General features: G+C 44.2%; 1 protein-coding gene across 1 annotated transcript; it reads left to right on the top strand.

Moving 5' to 3' along the window:
* The first annotated feature begins 2,755 nt into the window (after positions 1 to 2,755).
* On the top strand, positions 2,756 to 15,180 carry ZNF846 (zinc finger protein 846). Its single transcript, XM_058425309.1, is given in 7 exon segments — positions 2,756 to 3,037; positions 7,015 to 7,103; positions 7,738 to 7,749; positions 7,751 to 7,865; positions 10,534 to 10,584; positions 10,716 to 10,798; positions 11,897 to 15,180. Coding segments are annotated over 6 exon segments (1,566 nt in total). The 5' UTR covers positions 2,756 to 3,037; positions 7,015 to 7,088; the 3' UTR covers positions 13,187 to 15,180.
* Positions 15,181 to 15,520: the final 340 nt, after the last annotated feature.

The raw sequence follows: 15,520 nt of genomic DNA, 5'->3' as shown, positions 1-15,520 counted from the left end.
AAACAAAAAAGAAAAAAGAAAAAAAAAGGAAAGAAAGAAAGAATGGACTTTGGGGACTCTGGGGGAAGGGTGGGAGGAGGGTGAGGGGTAAAAGTGGATACAAAACTACACATTGGGTACATTATACACTGCTCGGATGATGGGTGCACCAAAATCTCAGAAATCACCACTAAAGAACTTATCCATGTAACCCAAAACCACCTGTTTCCCAAAGGCTATTGAAATAAAAAATAAATAAATAAACCTTTTTCCATTTTGGTTTACATTGATATTCTTTTTCTAGGTTTTATTTTTTGAGCTGCGGATTTATTTTTTATTCCTTTTTTTTGTTTTTTGAGACAGTCACTCTCCGTTGCCCAAGCTGAAGTGCCGCGGCGCCATCTTGGCTCACTGCAACCTCCGCCTCCCAGGTTCAAGTCATTCTCCTGCCTCAGTCTCCCAAGAAGCTGGGATTACAGGTGCGCGCCACCATGCCCAGCTGATTTTTGTATTTCTTAGTAGAGACCGGGTTCCACTATGTTGGCCAGGCTGGTCTTAAACTCCTGTCCTCAGGTGATCCGCCTGCCTCGGCCTCTCAAAGTGCTGGGATTACGGGTGTGAGCCACTGCACCCAGCTATTCTCATTTTTATTGACAAAAGTGTTTAGGAATATGAATTTTCCTTTGACCACTGCTTAAAATGCGTCTTGTATTATCCAAAAAAGCCAAAAAAAAAAAAAGAGAGAGAAAACCCAATATCCAACAACTGATGTTATGATATAACCATACGATGGAATCTTATTTAGTAAAAAAAATTAAGTACTGATATATGCTAATTGGATGAACTTTGAAAACATTAAATGAAACAAGCCAAACACCACGTGTTTTAAATTCTAATTCTACAGGCAATATCTACAGTAGGCAATCTATACAGACAGAAAGATTAGCTGTTGCTTTGGACGCTGGGGGTGGTGGTAGGGCTGGATGAGCGGATTGGGTGATGATGGCTAGGGTACTGGGTTTATTTTTGTGGTCATGAAAATGTTCTAAAATTGATTGTGACGATCGATGCACAAATATATGAATATACAAAAAGCCACGAAACTGTACACTTTAAATGAGTTAATTTTATGCTATAATTGTTTTTTTCTTTTTATATATGCTTTTATTTTTCCGTGATTACAAACACAACTGAATATCAAATACACAAAGTAAGAATTATACGGGGAAAAAAATCAGATACGTTCATATATATATCACTTTTCAAGGCTATTTCCATCCAGAATAACCTTGGTTTGCCAGGGCCAATAGAAAGAAGTCACAAAATCGCCGTTAGTCAAATTTGTGTGTTTGCTTTCTTCTAAAATTCCAATACCTCCACCATCAATGACTTGAGATAGCTGCCAAGGTGTTATATAATCAGTGCCAGTGTCTTCATTCATTCTACAATGAAGGCTGTCACTTCACACTTGGAAGGTTGCACAGCAGCTGGGTAGAGGCGCTCCTCACTTCCCAGATGATGGGCGGCCAGGCAGAGGCGCTCCTCACTTCCCAGAAGATGGGCGGCCAGGCAGAGGCGCTCCTCACTTCCCAGACGGGGCGGCCGGGCAGAGGCGCTCCTCACTTCCCAGACGATGGGCGGCCCGGCAGAGGCGCTCCTCACTTCCCAGACGGGGCGGTCGAATTGTATGCTATAATTGTATTGCAACAAAACTAAAGGCCTAAAGAAGGAACTGAATGTATCAGAGGCATAGACCATTTTATGGATTAACAGGTTAATCTTTTTTTCTTTTTGAGACGGAGTCTCACTCTGTCACCCAGGCTGGAGTACAGTGGCACCGTATCGGTTCACTGCAAACTCCATCTCCTAGGTTTAAGCAATTCTCCTGCCTCAGCCTCCCGAGTAGCTGGGATTACAGGCGCCCACCACCACGCCCGGCTATTTTAAAAATATTTTTAGTAGAGATGGGGTTTCAGCATGTTGGCCAGGCTGGTCTGGAACTCCTGACCTCAGGTGTTCCGCCTTCCTTGGCCTCCCAAAGTGCTGGGATTACAGGCGTGAGCCACCGCCGCCAGCCCCATCAGGTTAATCTTTTAAACAGGGTGTCGCTGGTCTCGAACTCCTGGGCTCAAGCGATTCTCCCGCAGTGGCTAGGACTACAGCGGGCTTTTCTTTGTAAATATGTTTATAACCCTGCAGAGGGTTGAAGAAACAAGGAGAAAATCCTGCAGAAAAGAATTTCCCTAGGGTGGTGTCTCACGCCTATAATCCCAGCACTTTGGGAGGCCAAAGTGGAAGGATCACTCGAGCCCAGGAGTTCCAGACCAGCCTGGGTAACAGAGACCCTGTCTCTACAAAAAAAAAAAAAGAAAAATAAAATTAGCCGGGCGTGGTGGCACTCACCTGCGGTCCAAGCTACTAGGGAGGCCAAAAGGGGAGGATCCTTTAGGCTCAGGAGTTTGAGACCAGCCTAGGGAACATAGTGAGGCCCAAGTTTCTAGAAAAAGATAACTTAGCTGGGCGTGATGGGCGCAACTGTGGTGCAAGTTACTCCGGAGGCTGAGGCGGGAGGATCGCTTCAGCGCAGGAGTTCCAGGCTGCAATGATCTATGACGGAGCCACTGTACTCCAGCCTAGGCGACAAACCGGAGCCTTATCTCACAAAACTAAAAATAAAAAGAAAAAAATTAAAGAAAAGCACTCGATGAGCATCCTGCTGCCTGTAGTCCAAGCCTTGGGTGACGCCTCCACGCATGCCCCGCCCCCTGGGCCGGTCCCCGCCTCCAACCCGGCCCTTGGCGCTGGGTTTCCTGGTACGGCGGCGTTCCCAATATAGACAGATTGATCTGGATCCTGGTCCACCTTGGATGCGAGAAAACGGGACTTTTCTGTACGCGTGTCGAAGAGGCGGCCCCAGCTCTTCTCTCAGCTTCGCATCATCCTCATTCCAAAGCTCTTGGGGTTCGGCCCCCTACACTTAATGCGGTGCGCAACCGGAAGCGGAAGTGCGAGCCGGTGCGCCGCTATACCTATTCCCCGCTCTCCAGCAGCTTCCTAGGTGGGTTTTCACCTCAGCCGGCACTCATGCTCAACCTAGGCAGGGCCGGGCAGGAGGGCCTAGCGGGAGGCGGAGTGAGGGTCGGAGGGCGCCGCCCCGCGCTTCGGCTAGGTCTGAGACGCGCCGGCCTCCCGCGGCTGCTCCGGAGAAGCGGCGCCCCCTCCCCGCCAGGACCCCGAGGCAGGGGTTTCCCCCGCCGCCTCCTCGGAGCGCCTCTTCCCGCTGTGCCCGCACCAGTCGGCCTGGCCCAGGGTCCCCGGTAGAGACGTGTTTTTTTCTCCAACCACCGTGCCCCTCTGTTTAAAAGCAGCCAGTCAACCTTTGTGTCCTTTCTCCAGAAGGAAAAGCATCTCCGCTGTTGTGGAAAAGGGCCCCAGCGTCCTTTTGTCACCGACCGGGCGATTGCAGTGCGTCCCGGTGAGCCCTGGACGGAGGAGATGCTCTGGCTGTAGGGGGGGTGGGGGGGGGCATCGCTTATTGAAGTTTGAGAAATTGCTCAGCAGTTAAATGCTTTTTCAAGTGTGCAGGAGTTGTAGGTTTCTAGAAATAAAAGCAAATATTGCCACAGTTATAAAGCAAAGTAGCAATACACAGCTGTGTTTTTGAGACCAACAGCAGCTGAACTTCGTAGGTCCCTACCTCCCAAAGAGCTTCAAAACGGAGGGGCTTCCAGGAAGTAGAATGCAGGCTTCATTATGCCAGTATTAGAAATTACAGTTGTATTAACTGTGAAAGAGACGTGTTTTGATTCAGTGTTTTTCCCCTCGTATATGTATATATTTTTGAGACGGAGTTTCGCTCGTTGCCCAGGCTGAAGTGCAATGGCATGATCTAGGCTCACTGCAACCTCCGTCTCCTGGGTTCAAGCGATTCTCCTGCCTCAGCATCCCGAGTAACGGATTACAGGCATGTGCCACCACGCCTGGCTAATTTTATATTTTCTGTAGAGACGGGGTTTCACCATGTGGGTTGGGCTGGTCTCGAACTCCTGACCTCGTGATCCACCCGCCTGGGACTCCCAAAGTGCTGGAATTATAGGTATAAGCCACCACGCCTGGCCTTCCCCCTCATATATTTTTATTTATTTATTTACGTTTTAAAGACAGGGTCTTGGTTTGTTGCCCAGGCTATCTGTAGATTGAATATTCTAAACTGAAGAAAATGTGAAAGGCCAGAATATTGAACACCTACTATATATCCTTGTTGTAGACTAACCATTTGTTAATATTTTGCATGTTTTCTGTTTCTTTGCATCTCTTGTGTAGATCAATGTGTATTGGCCGGATGCGGTGACTTAAACGCCGGTAATCCCAGCACTTTGGGAGGCCGAGGTGGGCAGATCACCTGAGGTTGGGAGTTCCAGACCAGCCCGACCAAGATGGAGAAACCCTGCCTCTACTAAAAATACAAAATCAGCCAGGTGTGGTGGCATATGCCTGTAATCTTAGCTACTTGGGAGGCAGAGACAGGAGAATCGCTTGAACCTGGGAGGCAGAGGTTGTGGTGAGCTGAGATTGTGCTATTGCACTCCAGCCTGGACAACAAGAGCAAAACACCATCTCAAATAAATAAATAAATAAATAAATAAATAAATAAATAAAACAAACTAGGCCGGGCACAGTGGCTCACCCCTGTAATCCCAGCACTTTGGGAAGCAGAAGCAGGAGGAGCCCCTGAAGCTATGAGTTTGAGACCAGCTGGGGGCAACATAGCGAGACCCCATCTCTACAAAAAAAATAAAATAAATAAAAGCATAACTAAAGTCAGTGACAATATCAAGTCTTCTTTAAGATATGCATGCATTGCTGATAAGAACACCTTTTTTTTTTTGAGACAGAGTCTTGCTCTGTTGCCAGGATGGAGTGCAGTGGCATGATCTCGGCTCACTGCAACCTCCACCTCCCGGGTTCAAGCGATTCTCCTGCCTCGGCCTCCTGAGTAGCTGGAACTACAGGCACAGGCCACCACGCTCAGCTAATTTTTGTATTTTTAGTAGAGATGGGGTTTCACCATGTTGGCCAGGATGGTCTCCATCTCTTGACCTTGTGATCCACCCACCTCGACCTCCCAAAGTGCTGGGATTACAGTTGTGAGCCACTGTGCCCGGCCACATTTTAAACAGTATCAACTAAATATGGACTTGGTGATGTAACATGCATACGTGTGCCAGGCTAAATGTAAAAGTTATTCATCACATTATTTGAAATAGCCTAAATTAGAAACAACCCAAATGTGGATCCACAGAATGGATGAATTGTGGTGTATTTATTTCTGTGGCTTTTTTTTTTTTTTTGATAGAGTCTTGCTCTGTCACCCAGGCTGGAGTGCAGTGGCATAATCTTGGCTCACTGTAATTTCCGCCTTCCTGGTTCAAGTGATTCTTTTGCCTTAGCCTCCTGCGTAGCTGGGATTACAGGTGCGAGCCACCAGGCCCAGCTAATTTTTCTTTGTATTTTTAGTAGAGATGGGGTTTCACTGTGTTGACCAGGCTGATCTTGAACTGCTGACCTCAAGTGATCTGCCCATCTTGGCCTCCCAAAGTGCTGGGATTACAGGCATGAGCCACCATGCCCAGCCTCTGTGACATACTCTTCAGCAAAGATATGAACAAAATCACAGGTGGATGAATACAAGTTGGGTGTGCCTCATAAGCATAATGCTGACTGAAAGAAGCCAGACATAAAAATATTCTTACTGTCGGATAGTTACTAGGCAAAGTCAACTAGAGTATTTTTTCTTTTATTGTTTGTCTTCATATATATGTATATATTTATTTATTTTTTTCTAATGAAGAGACTTGGTCTACTATATTGCCTAGGATGGTGTCTAACTCCTGGCCTCAAGCCATCCTCCTACTTCGACCTCCCAAAGTGTTGGGATTACAGGCATGAGCCACCCCCTGGCCCAACTAGAGTATTAAGTGTCAGAATAGTATTTTTTTTTTTTGAGACGGAGTCTCGCTCTGTCGCCCAGGCTGGAGTGCAGTGGCGCAATCTCGGCTCACTGCAATCTCCGCCTCCTGGGTTCATGCCATTCTCCTGCCTCAGCCTCCGAGTAGCTGGGACTACAGGCACCCGCCACCACGCCTGGCTAATTTTTTGTATTTTTAGTAGAGACGGGGTTTAACCGTGGTCTCGATCTCCTGACCTCGTGATCCGCCTGCCTCGGCCTCCCAAAGTGCTGGGATTACAAGCGTGAGCCACCGCGCCCGGCCTAAGTGTCAGAATAGTATTACAATTGGGAGGCATGTCATGGAAAAGACTATGTCTGAGATGCAGGGTATGGAAATGCTCTATTTTTTTGTTTTTTGTTTTTTTGCTTTTTTTTTTTTTTTTGAGACGGAGTTTTGCTCTGTCACCCAGGCTGGAGTGCTAGTGGTGCGATCTCAGCTCACTGCAAACTCCGCCTCCTGGGTTCACACCATTCTGCTGCCTCAGCCTCACCAGCAGCTTGGACTACAGGCACATGCCGCCATGCCCAGCTAATTTTTTTGTATCTTTAGTAGGACAGGGTTTCACCGTGTTAGCCAGGATGGTCTTGATCTCCTGACCTTGTGATCTGCCTGCGTCGGCCTCCCAAAGTGCTGGGATTACAGGCATCAGCCACTGCGCCCAGCCTATTTTTTTGTTTTTTAAGATGGAGTTGCACTCTGTCACCCAGGCTGTGGTGCGGTGGCATGGTGTTGGCTCACTGCAATCTCCACCTCCCAGGTTCAAGTGATTCCCCCACCTCAGCCTCCCGAGTAGCTAGGATTACAGGCATGTGCCACCACACCCAGCTAATTTTTTTTTTTGTATTTTTAATAGAGACAGGGTTTCACCACGTTGGCCAGGCTGGTCTCAAACTCCTGACCTCAAGTGATTTGCCCGCCTTGGCCTCCCAAAGTGCTGGGATTACAGGTGTGAGCCACCGTGCCCAGCCTGAAATACTTTTTGTTTGATATATCCAACTGACATGCCATTATTCTTTTCCCAAAGGTCATTTTTTCCAGGACACTTTCTGTCTTCATGAGAGGGACTTTGAGGAGGCAAAGCTGGTGGCTGGGTTACTGATGGATTCTTCTCAGGCAAGTGGAAAGCAGACCTAACTTCAAAATATTATGCTTGTAGCCATCATCAGGTAGCCTTACCTCCTTATCGTGTATTCAAGCATCTTAAAGAAATGATGGTCCTGCTCAGGAAATAACTCCCCAGGTGAATTTCTCTAGGAACCATGCCATCTCAGGTTGTACAGAGATTGCAATGGAAATTATTGTTTTATCTCAATATTTAGTAATTCTGATCCTCAGTCATGCTTGTTGGCTCATTGTTTTGCCGAGTGTTATGACAGATTATAAGAAGGGAATGGAGGTGTCTAATCTGAAGGAATTTCTGTGTCGCTGTGGAGATAATTCATTTGTTATTAGATTTTACATAGTGCTGCAACATGTTCAGTGCAGACTGCAACTGTAAATAGAAGAGGACTAAGGCCAGAAGAGCTCATTGTAAAGCTGTAGTAAGATCAGTTTAGTCGTGTTTCAGTGATGCTGATAAGTCCATGTGACTGGATGCAGTTGCAAGACAGTATCTATATAGAGGAGAAGAGGCCTGAGGCCTGGGAGTACTGCAGGCTTCTAGTCTTCCTTAGTCCTTCATACACTTTTCTCAGAACATCAAAGAAGATGGTACTTAGCTGAAGCCAGCATGTATTTAATGGTTTAGCACTTAGTGACCCTTTGAGGATGTGGCTGTGGACTTTCCCCAGGAGGAGTGGACTTTGTTGGATCAAACCCAGAGAGATCTCTACAGAGATGTGATGTTGGAGAACTACAAGAATCTCATTATACTAGGTAAAACTGGCATCATTTCTTCACTGACCCCTTTAGGAAATCAATGTTTCTTAAATGTTTGCTGTCAAATGGGGGTACTATAATAAGCAAGACAGGCATAGACTGTAGCCAGTAGGCATTCCTTTTTTTTTTTTTTTTTGAGACACAGTCTGGCTCTATTGCCCAGGCTGGAGTGCAGTGGCACAGTCTCTGCTCACTGCAACCTTCCCTTCCTGGGTTCAAGTGATTCTCCTGCCTCAGCCTCCCAAGTAGCTGGGATTACAGGTGTGCACCACCATGGCCAGCTAATTTTTGTATTTTTAGTGGAGACGGGGTTTCACTATGTTGGCCAGGCTGGTCTCAAACTCTGACCTCAGGTGATCCACCTGCCTCGACCTCTCAAAATGCTAGGATTACAGGCGTGAGCCACCGTGCCTGGCCTGGGCATTACTTAATAGAACAAGCTTGTAAACTTTCTTAAAGCATTATGAGATTTATGCACAGACTTCTTTTGGTTTATTTGTTGTAGCTCATCGGCTATCGTTAGTGTTAATGTATTTTATATGTGGCCGAAGACCATTCTTCTTCTTCCAGTGTGGCCCAGGGAAGCCAAAAGATTGGACACCCTGGTGTAGAGGATTCCCCATGAAAATAAAGATTTAAGTAAATGAGTTTATTTCATGTATGGATTAAAAACTTTTAAGACTTTAAATGTGTATGAAGTTGGACTTGGTTTTCCAGGCTCAAGCAATTCTACTGCCTCAACCTCCTGAGTAGCTGGGACCACAGACCCATGCCACCATGCCCTGCTAATTTTTGTATTTTTAGTAGAGAGGAGGTTTCACCACATTGGCCAGCTGGTCTTGAACTCCTAACCTCAAGTGACCTGCCTGCCTTGGCTTCCCAAAGTGCTGGGGTATCAGGCATGAGCCATTATGCCCGGCCGACATTTTTGTTGTTTTAAAAATAGTTTTAGTGCACATATTGGAAATGTTATATGATTAGTTTGCTGTTTGTAAAGTTACACTTGACCGTCTTCAGAATCCCTGAAGGCAAAAGTATTGGTTCCCCATTCGAGGACATGGTGTTATGTCTTGCATGGGCCTCTTCTTTTGTGCATTTTTCCCTCCAGCAGGGTTGAATTATGCAAACCCTGTTTCATGTCTGGATTGGAACAAATGGAAGAGCTGAGGACAGAAGTGACAGGAGTTCTGCAAGGTGAGTTCATAAGCAGATATGGTATTATGAAGAGCAGTGCCAGCCTGGGAGACATGCAGTACATTGGAAATGTTACTTTGCAAACTTCTCAGGGTATACTGTTTTCCCGAGAGGGCTGAGGCCATTTGGTTTCCTTAGATACTTTCAACTCCTCTCATCTTTAAATTTCCATTGATCTTCTCAACCTTTTTTCTGTTCTCAGAAAGGTTTGTCTGCCTTATTTGAAAATTCCATCTTATGTATGTAGGTCCTTTGCCAACACCTTCTTATATTGCTTTCTTGATTCTCCCATCTTTTTGCTTACTGTCAGCCTCAGTTTTCTGCATATTATTACTTGGATAATAAGTAATACAGGTTTGTTTGTTTGTTTGTTTGTTTTTTGAGATGGAGTCTCGCACTGTTGCCCTGGCTGGTGTGCAGTGACACGATCTCGGCTTGCTGCAACCTCCACCTCCTGGGTTCAAGCAATTCTCCTGCCTCAGCCTCTCAAGTAGCTAGGATTACAGGCGCCTAACACCACGCCCAACTAATTTTTTGTATTTTTGGTAGAGATGGGATTTCACTATGTTGGCCAGGCTGTTCTCGAACTCCTGACCTTGTGATCCACCCACGTCAGCCTCCCAAAGTGCTGCTGGCATTACAGGTGTAGTGATAGTTTTGACACCATATCTTTATCATTGCAAAACTTCTGACATAGCCAAACTCTTTATAGTCCATCTTTCCATTTGCTTCACTCTTTTTTAGCATGTTTTATGCAAGTTTGGAAAGATATACAAATGTGCCATGTACTTTTTTTACGTAAAATATACAAAAATTTACCATTTTAGTGTTGTGTAGCTATCAGCTCTTTTTAGTTTCAAAGCATTTCTTTTTTGTTTGTTTGTTTGAGACAGAGTCTCTCTCTGTTGCCCAGGATAGAGTCCAGTGGTGGCATCTTGGCTCACTGCAACCTCCATCAGCTTCCTGGCTTCAAGTGATTCTCCTGCCTCAGCCTTCTGAGTAGTTGGGACTAGAGGCGTGCACCACCACGCCTGTCTAATTTTTGTGTTTTTTGATAGAGATGGAGTTTCACCATGTTGGCCAGGCTGGTCTCGAACTCCTGGCCTCAAGTGATCCACCTGCTTTGACCTCCCAAAGTGCTGGGATTATAGGCATGAACCACCGCACCCAGCCCGGCACAGTTGATTCTGATAGCTTTTCTGAACTCATTAGTTGTATTGTAGTAGGAAAGAGCCCTGGAGTTCTTCATTCTGCCACATTTGATTATGCTATTTCTGTTCCTTAGGCATTTTTTTTTTTTTTTTGAGACAAAGTCTTGCTCTGTAGCCCAGGCTGGAGTGCAGTGATGGATCTCAGCTCACCACAACTTCCGCCTCCTGGGTTCAAGTGATTCTCCTGCCTCACCCTCCCGAGTAGCTGGGATTACAGGCACACGCCACTGCACCAGGCTAATTTTTTGTATTTTTGGCAGAGACGGTGTTTCGCCATGTTGGCCAGGCTGGTCTTGAACTCCTAACCTCAGGTAATCCACCCATCTAGGCCTCCCAAAGTGCTAGGATTACAGGCGTTAGCCACCATACCCAGCCCCATAGGCTTTTAAGTGACTTTATTCCACAATTTTTCTCCCAAGCTGCATTTTTCACCTTATTTCAGAATTGGATTTGCAACTCAAAACCAAAGGCTCCCCACTGCTGCAAGATATTTCTGCAGAAAGATCACCAAATGGAATACAATTGGTAAGATTTCCAAGGGATGAAATCTTCCACACGAGGACAAGAAGCACAATATTCATGAAAATTACATGAGGAAAATGGCACTTACCTAAAGAAAACAAAGTCTGAAGAGAGTCTCTGAATATCATGAATATGGGAAGCACTCTAAACTTACTGCAAACGTATTTCTTCTCAGAGATCTCACAAATAAACATCCACAAACATACAACTCCGCTTTTGGTGCATAATTTATTTTACTTTATTATTATTTTTGAGACAAGGTCTTACTCTGTTGCTCAGGCTGGTGTGCAGTGGTGCAGTCTTGGCTCACTGCAACCTCTGTTTCCTGGGCTCAAATGATCCTCCAGCCTCAGCCTCCTGAGTAGCTGAGACTACAGGCATGAGCCACCATGCCTGGCTGATTTTTTTTTTTTTCCTTGTAGAGATGAGGTTTCACCATTTTGTCCAGGCTGGTCTCAAACTCCTGAGCTCAAAGCAATCCACCTGCCTTGGCCTCCCAAAGTGCTGGGATTACAGGCATGAGCCACTGTGCCCAGCCCATAACTTAGTCTAAATAATTCTCAGATGTATTGTGGCTCATGCCTGTAATCCTAGCACTTTCGGAGGCCAAAGCAAGCAGATCACTTGAGGCCAGGAGTTGGAGACCAGCCTGGTCAACATGGCAAAAATCTGTGTTTACTAAAAATACAAAACTTAGCTGGGCATAGTGGCACATCCTCTAATCCCAGCTACTTGGGAGGCTGAGGCGTGAGAGTCCCTTGAACCGGGAGGTGGAGATTGCTGTGAGTTGAGACTGTGCCACTGCACTTCAGTCTGGGCAATAGAGTGAGAATCTTTCTCAAAATAAATAAATAAATAAATAAATATATATCAGACAGATTTTCTAAAAAGCTCTGTGAACACAGAGAATATAGGCAGGCTAGTGGCCTCATTGTCCTATTACTCAGCTTAACTCAAAAATGGGGCTGGAACTTTGTACATATAATGGATATGTTAAAATGTTTAAATATATTTCCAATGCATAAATATTGTGATTGGGGAGAAATTCTGTTACCGTACTGAATGTGAGAAATTCTTTATTCATCTTTTATATCTCAACAGGAGAGAAGCAATACTGCAGAGAAACTCTATGACTCTCACCATTCTGGAAAAGTCTTCAGTGAACACCCATTTCTTATGACTCACATGAGAACTCACACTGGAGAGAAAACTTCTGAGGATAATCAGAGTGGAAAAGCCTTAAGAAAGAACTTTCCTCATAGTTTTTACAAGAAAAGTCATGCTGAGGGGAAAACGCCTAAGTGTGTTAAACATGAAAAAGCCTGCAACCAGTTTCCGAATCTTACTAGGCAGAATAAAACTCACACACAAGAGAAATTGTGTGAATGCAAAGATTGTTGGAGAACTTTTCTTAATCAGTCATCCCTTAAGGTACGTATAAGATCTCACAGTGGAGACAAACACTATGTATGTAAGGAATGTGGGAAAGCCTTCAGTAATTCCTCACACCTTATAGGACATGGAAGAATTCACAGTGGAGAGAAGCCTTATGTCTGTAAAGAATGTGGTAAAGCTTTCACTCAATCCACAGGACTTAAATTACACATCAGAACTCACACTAGAGAAAAACCATATAAATGTAAAGAGTGTGGGAAAGCCTTCACCCATTATTCATATCTTACTGATCATACAAGAATTCACAGTGGAAAGAAGCCCTATGTATGTATGGAATGTGGAAAAGCGTTCACTAGATCTACAGGACTTATTTTACACATACGAATTCACACTGGAGAAAAGCCATATGAATGTAAGGAGTGTGGAAAAGCTTTTATTCATTCCTCATACCTTACAAAACGTGTAAGGATTCACAGTGGAGAGAAGCCATATTTATGTAAGGAATGTGGGAAAGCTTTTACTTGTTCCTCAGGACTTGTTTTACACATGAGAACACATACTGGAGAAAAGCCCTATGACTGTAAAGAATGTGGGAAACCCTTTAATAATTCCTCAATGCTTAGTCAACATGTAAGGATTCACACTGGAGAGAAGCCGTTTGAATGCAAAGAATGTGGGAAAGCTTTTGCTCAATCCTCGGGCCTTAGTACCCATTTAAGAACTCACACTGGAGAAAAGGCCTATGAATGTAAGGAATGCGGTAAAGCATTCGCTTGTTCCAAAAATCTTAATATGCACATGCGAAAGCACACAGGAGAAAAGCCTTATGCATGTAAAGAATGTGGGAAGGCCTTCAAGTATTCCACATGCCTTAATGTTCACATGCGAACTCACTCTGGAGCAAAACCATATGAATGTAAGAAATGTGGGAAAAACTTCACTCAATCTTCAGCACTTGCTAAACATCTAAGAACTAAGGCATGTGAAAAAACCTGAAGTGTTCCTCAGATCTTAGTATTTATGTCTAAACTCATCTGGAAAAAAATCATATGAAGGTAAAGAATATGGACAACCTTTACTGAATTTCCATTTCTTATATAATAGGAATGAATTTTATATGGACACAAGTCCCAGTGATATAAGGAATAGGCAAGAGTAGTAATTCTTCACACCTTATAAAGTGTAAGAATCAACTTTGGGAGAAAAATCTGGTTCTAAGACGTGGTAAAGCCTTTGTTTCTTCCACTATTGTTTCTTTTTCTTTTCTTTTTTTTTTTGAGACAGAGTCTCCCTCTGTTGCCCAGGCTGGAGTGCAGTGGCACGACCTTGGCCCACTGCAACCTCTGCCTCCTGGGTTCAAGGAATTCTCCCGCATCAGCCTCCTGAGTAGCTGGGACTACAGGCATGTGCCACCATGCCCAGCTAATTTTTTGTATTTTTAGTAGAGACAGGGTTTCACTGTGTTAGCCAGGATGGTCTCCATTTGCTGACCTCACAATCTGCCTGCCTTGGCCTCCCAAAGTGCTGGGATTACAGGCATGAGCCACCACACCCAGCATATTGTTCATTTTTCATACCAAAAATTACTGTAAAAGCCAATTGAAGGTAAGAATGAGAGATAGTCTTAAAATACTTCACAAGGCTTCATAGCACTTCGTAATCAACACTGGAGAAAAAGCCTCTGTATGTAAGGAATGCGATAAAACATTTACTTAGTACTCAGGATTTAGTATCCACATGAGAATCACAGTGGTATAAAACCCTACATGTGTAAAGACTACAAGATCTTCACTTATACCTTTTAATAACAACATCAAAGAACTCACAATGGGCAGATAGCCTATAAATGTAAGAAATCTGGGACAGCCTTCAGAAATTTCTGACAGTTTCAGGTATAAGAAACCTCATCAATTTAAGGTATGTTAAGAATTCTTCCAGTGTTACTAAGTCAACGTGCATTGGAGAGAAACCCTATGGAGGTAAGATGTGAGATCTTTATTTCTGCCTCATGTGTTAATATTTGGTAATCTCAAAGAGGCCAGAAACATTATGAATGCTAGAAATATGGGAATGTCTTCATATATATACACACACACACATATATATGCACACACACATACACACATGTATTATTTCATCCTTTAATATAAATGATAATTCATACTGGAGAGAAATCTTGATAATACAGAACGAGGGAAATGTTGCATCCATTTTACAAGTCTTACTATACAGGTGAAAACCCACACTGCAAGGAAGCTATATGAATGTGAAAATATGGGAATATGCTGGGCGTGGTGGCTCATGCCTGTAATCCCAGCATTTCAGGAGGCTGAGATGGGCAGATCATTTGAGGTCAGGAGTTTGAGACCAGCCTGCCAACATGGTTAAACTTCTTCTCTACTAAAAATACAAAAATTAGCCAAGCATGGTGGTGGGTACCTGTAATCCCAACTGCTTGGGAGGCTGAGGCAGGAGAATTGTGTGAACCCAGGAGACAGGTTGCAGTGAGCCAAGATTGCGCCACTGCACTCCAGCCTGGGTGACAGAGCAAAACTCCATCTCAAAAAAAAAAAAAAAATCTGGTAATACTTTTAGCATACATATTCCTTAAGTGTCTCTGAAAATATTCACTGGAAGAATAAACTATGAATCTGAGGAGTTATGGGAAGCTTTCAGGTACTATTGTTACTGTACACAAGATAATTCATACTAGAGGAGAAATTGAAATAAATGACATGAAAATGAGATTGCCTTTCTATGTGTCTTACTGTCCATGACAAATTGTCATGGACAGTAAATTTTCTGTGGTTGAAAAGTTTAATTGCTCTTAAAATTTCCCCTAAGTAGAATTTTTTCTATATTGTAATAAGAACAGCATGTGGGAGGAGTGAGGACTGGACAGTGGACTGTACATTGGATGTTAGGATGTTATATTTAATCCCCATGGTGACCAGGCCATGCCTCTAATTCCAGCACTTTGGGAGGCCGAGGTGGGTGGATCACAAGGTCAAGAGATTGAGACCAGCCTGGCCAACATGGTGAAACCCCGTCCCTACTAAAAATACAAAAATTAGCTGGGTGTGGTGGCACGTGCCTGTAGTCCCAGCTACTCGATAGGCTGAGGCAGGAGGATCACTTGAATGCAGGAGGTGGAGGTTGCAGCGACCCGAGATCACACCTTTGGACTCCAGCCTGGGCAACAAGAATGATACTCCATCTCAAAAAAAGAAAAAAAAATCCCCAAGGTAACTACAGATAAAATATCAATGGAATATACATAAAATGAGAAGAAGAAAAGATGTCACTACAAAAACAAATTAACAAAAAAGG

Source organism: Hylobates moloch, unplaced genomic scaffold (genome assembly GCF_009828535.3).
Source record: "Hylobates moloch isolate HMO894 unplaced genomic scaffold, HMol_V3 SCAFFOLD_12, whole genome shotgun sequence".
NCBI classification, from domain to species: domain Eukaryota; kingdom Metazoa; phylum Chordata; class Mammalia; order Primates; family Hylobatidae; genus Hylobates; species Hylobates moloch.
The sequence above is the reverse complement of the archived record's forward strand: the minus strand, read 5'-3'. Positions and strand labels throughout refer to the sequence as shown.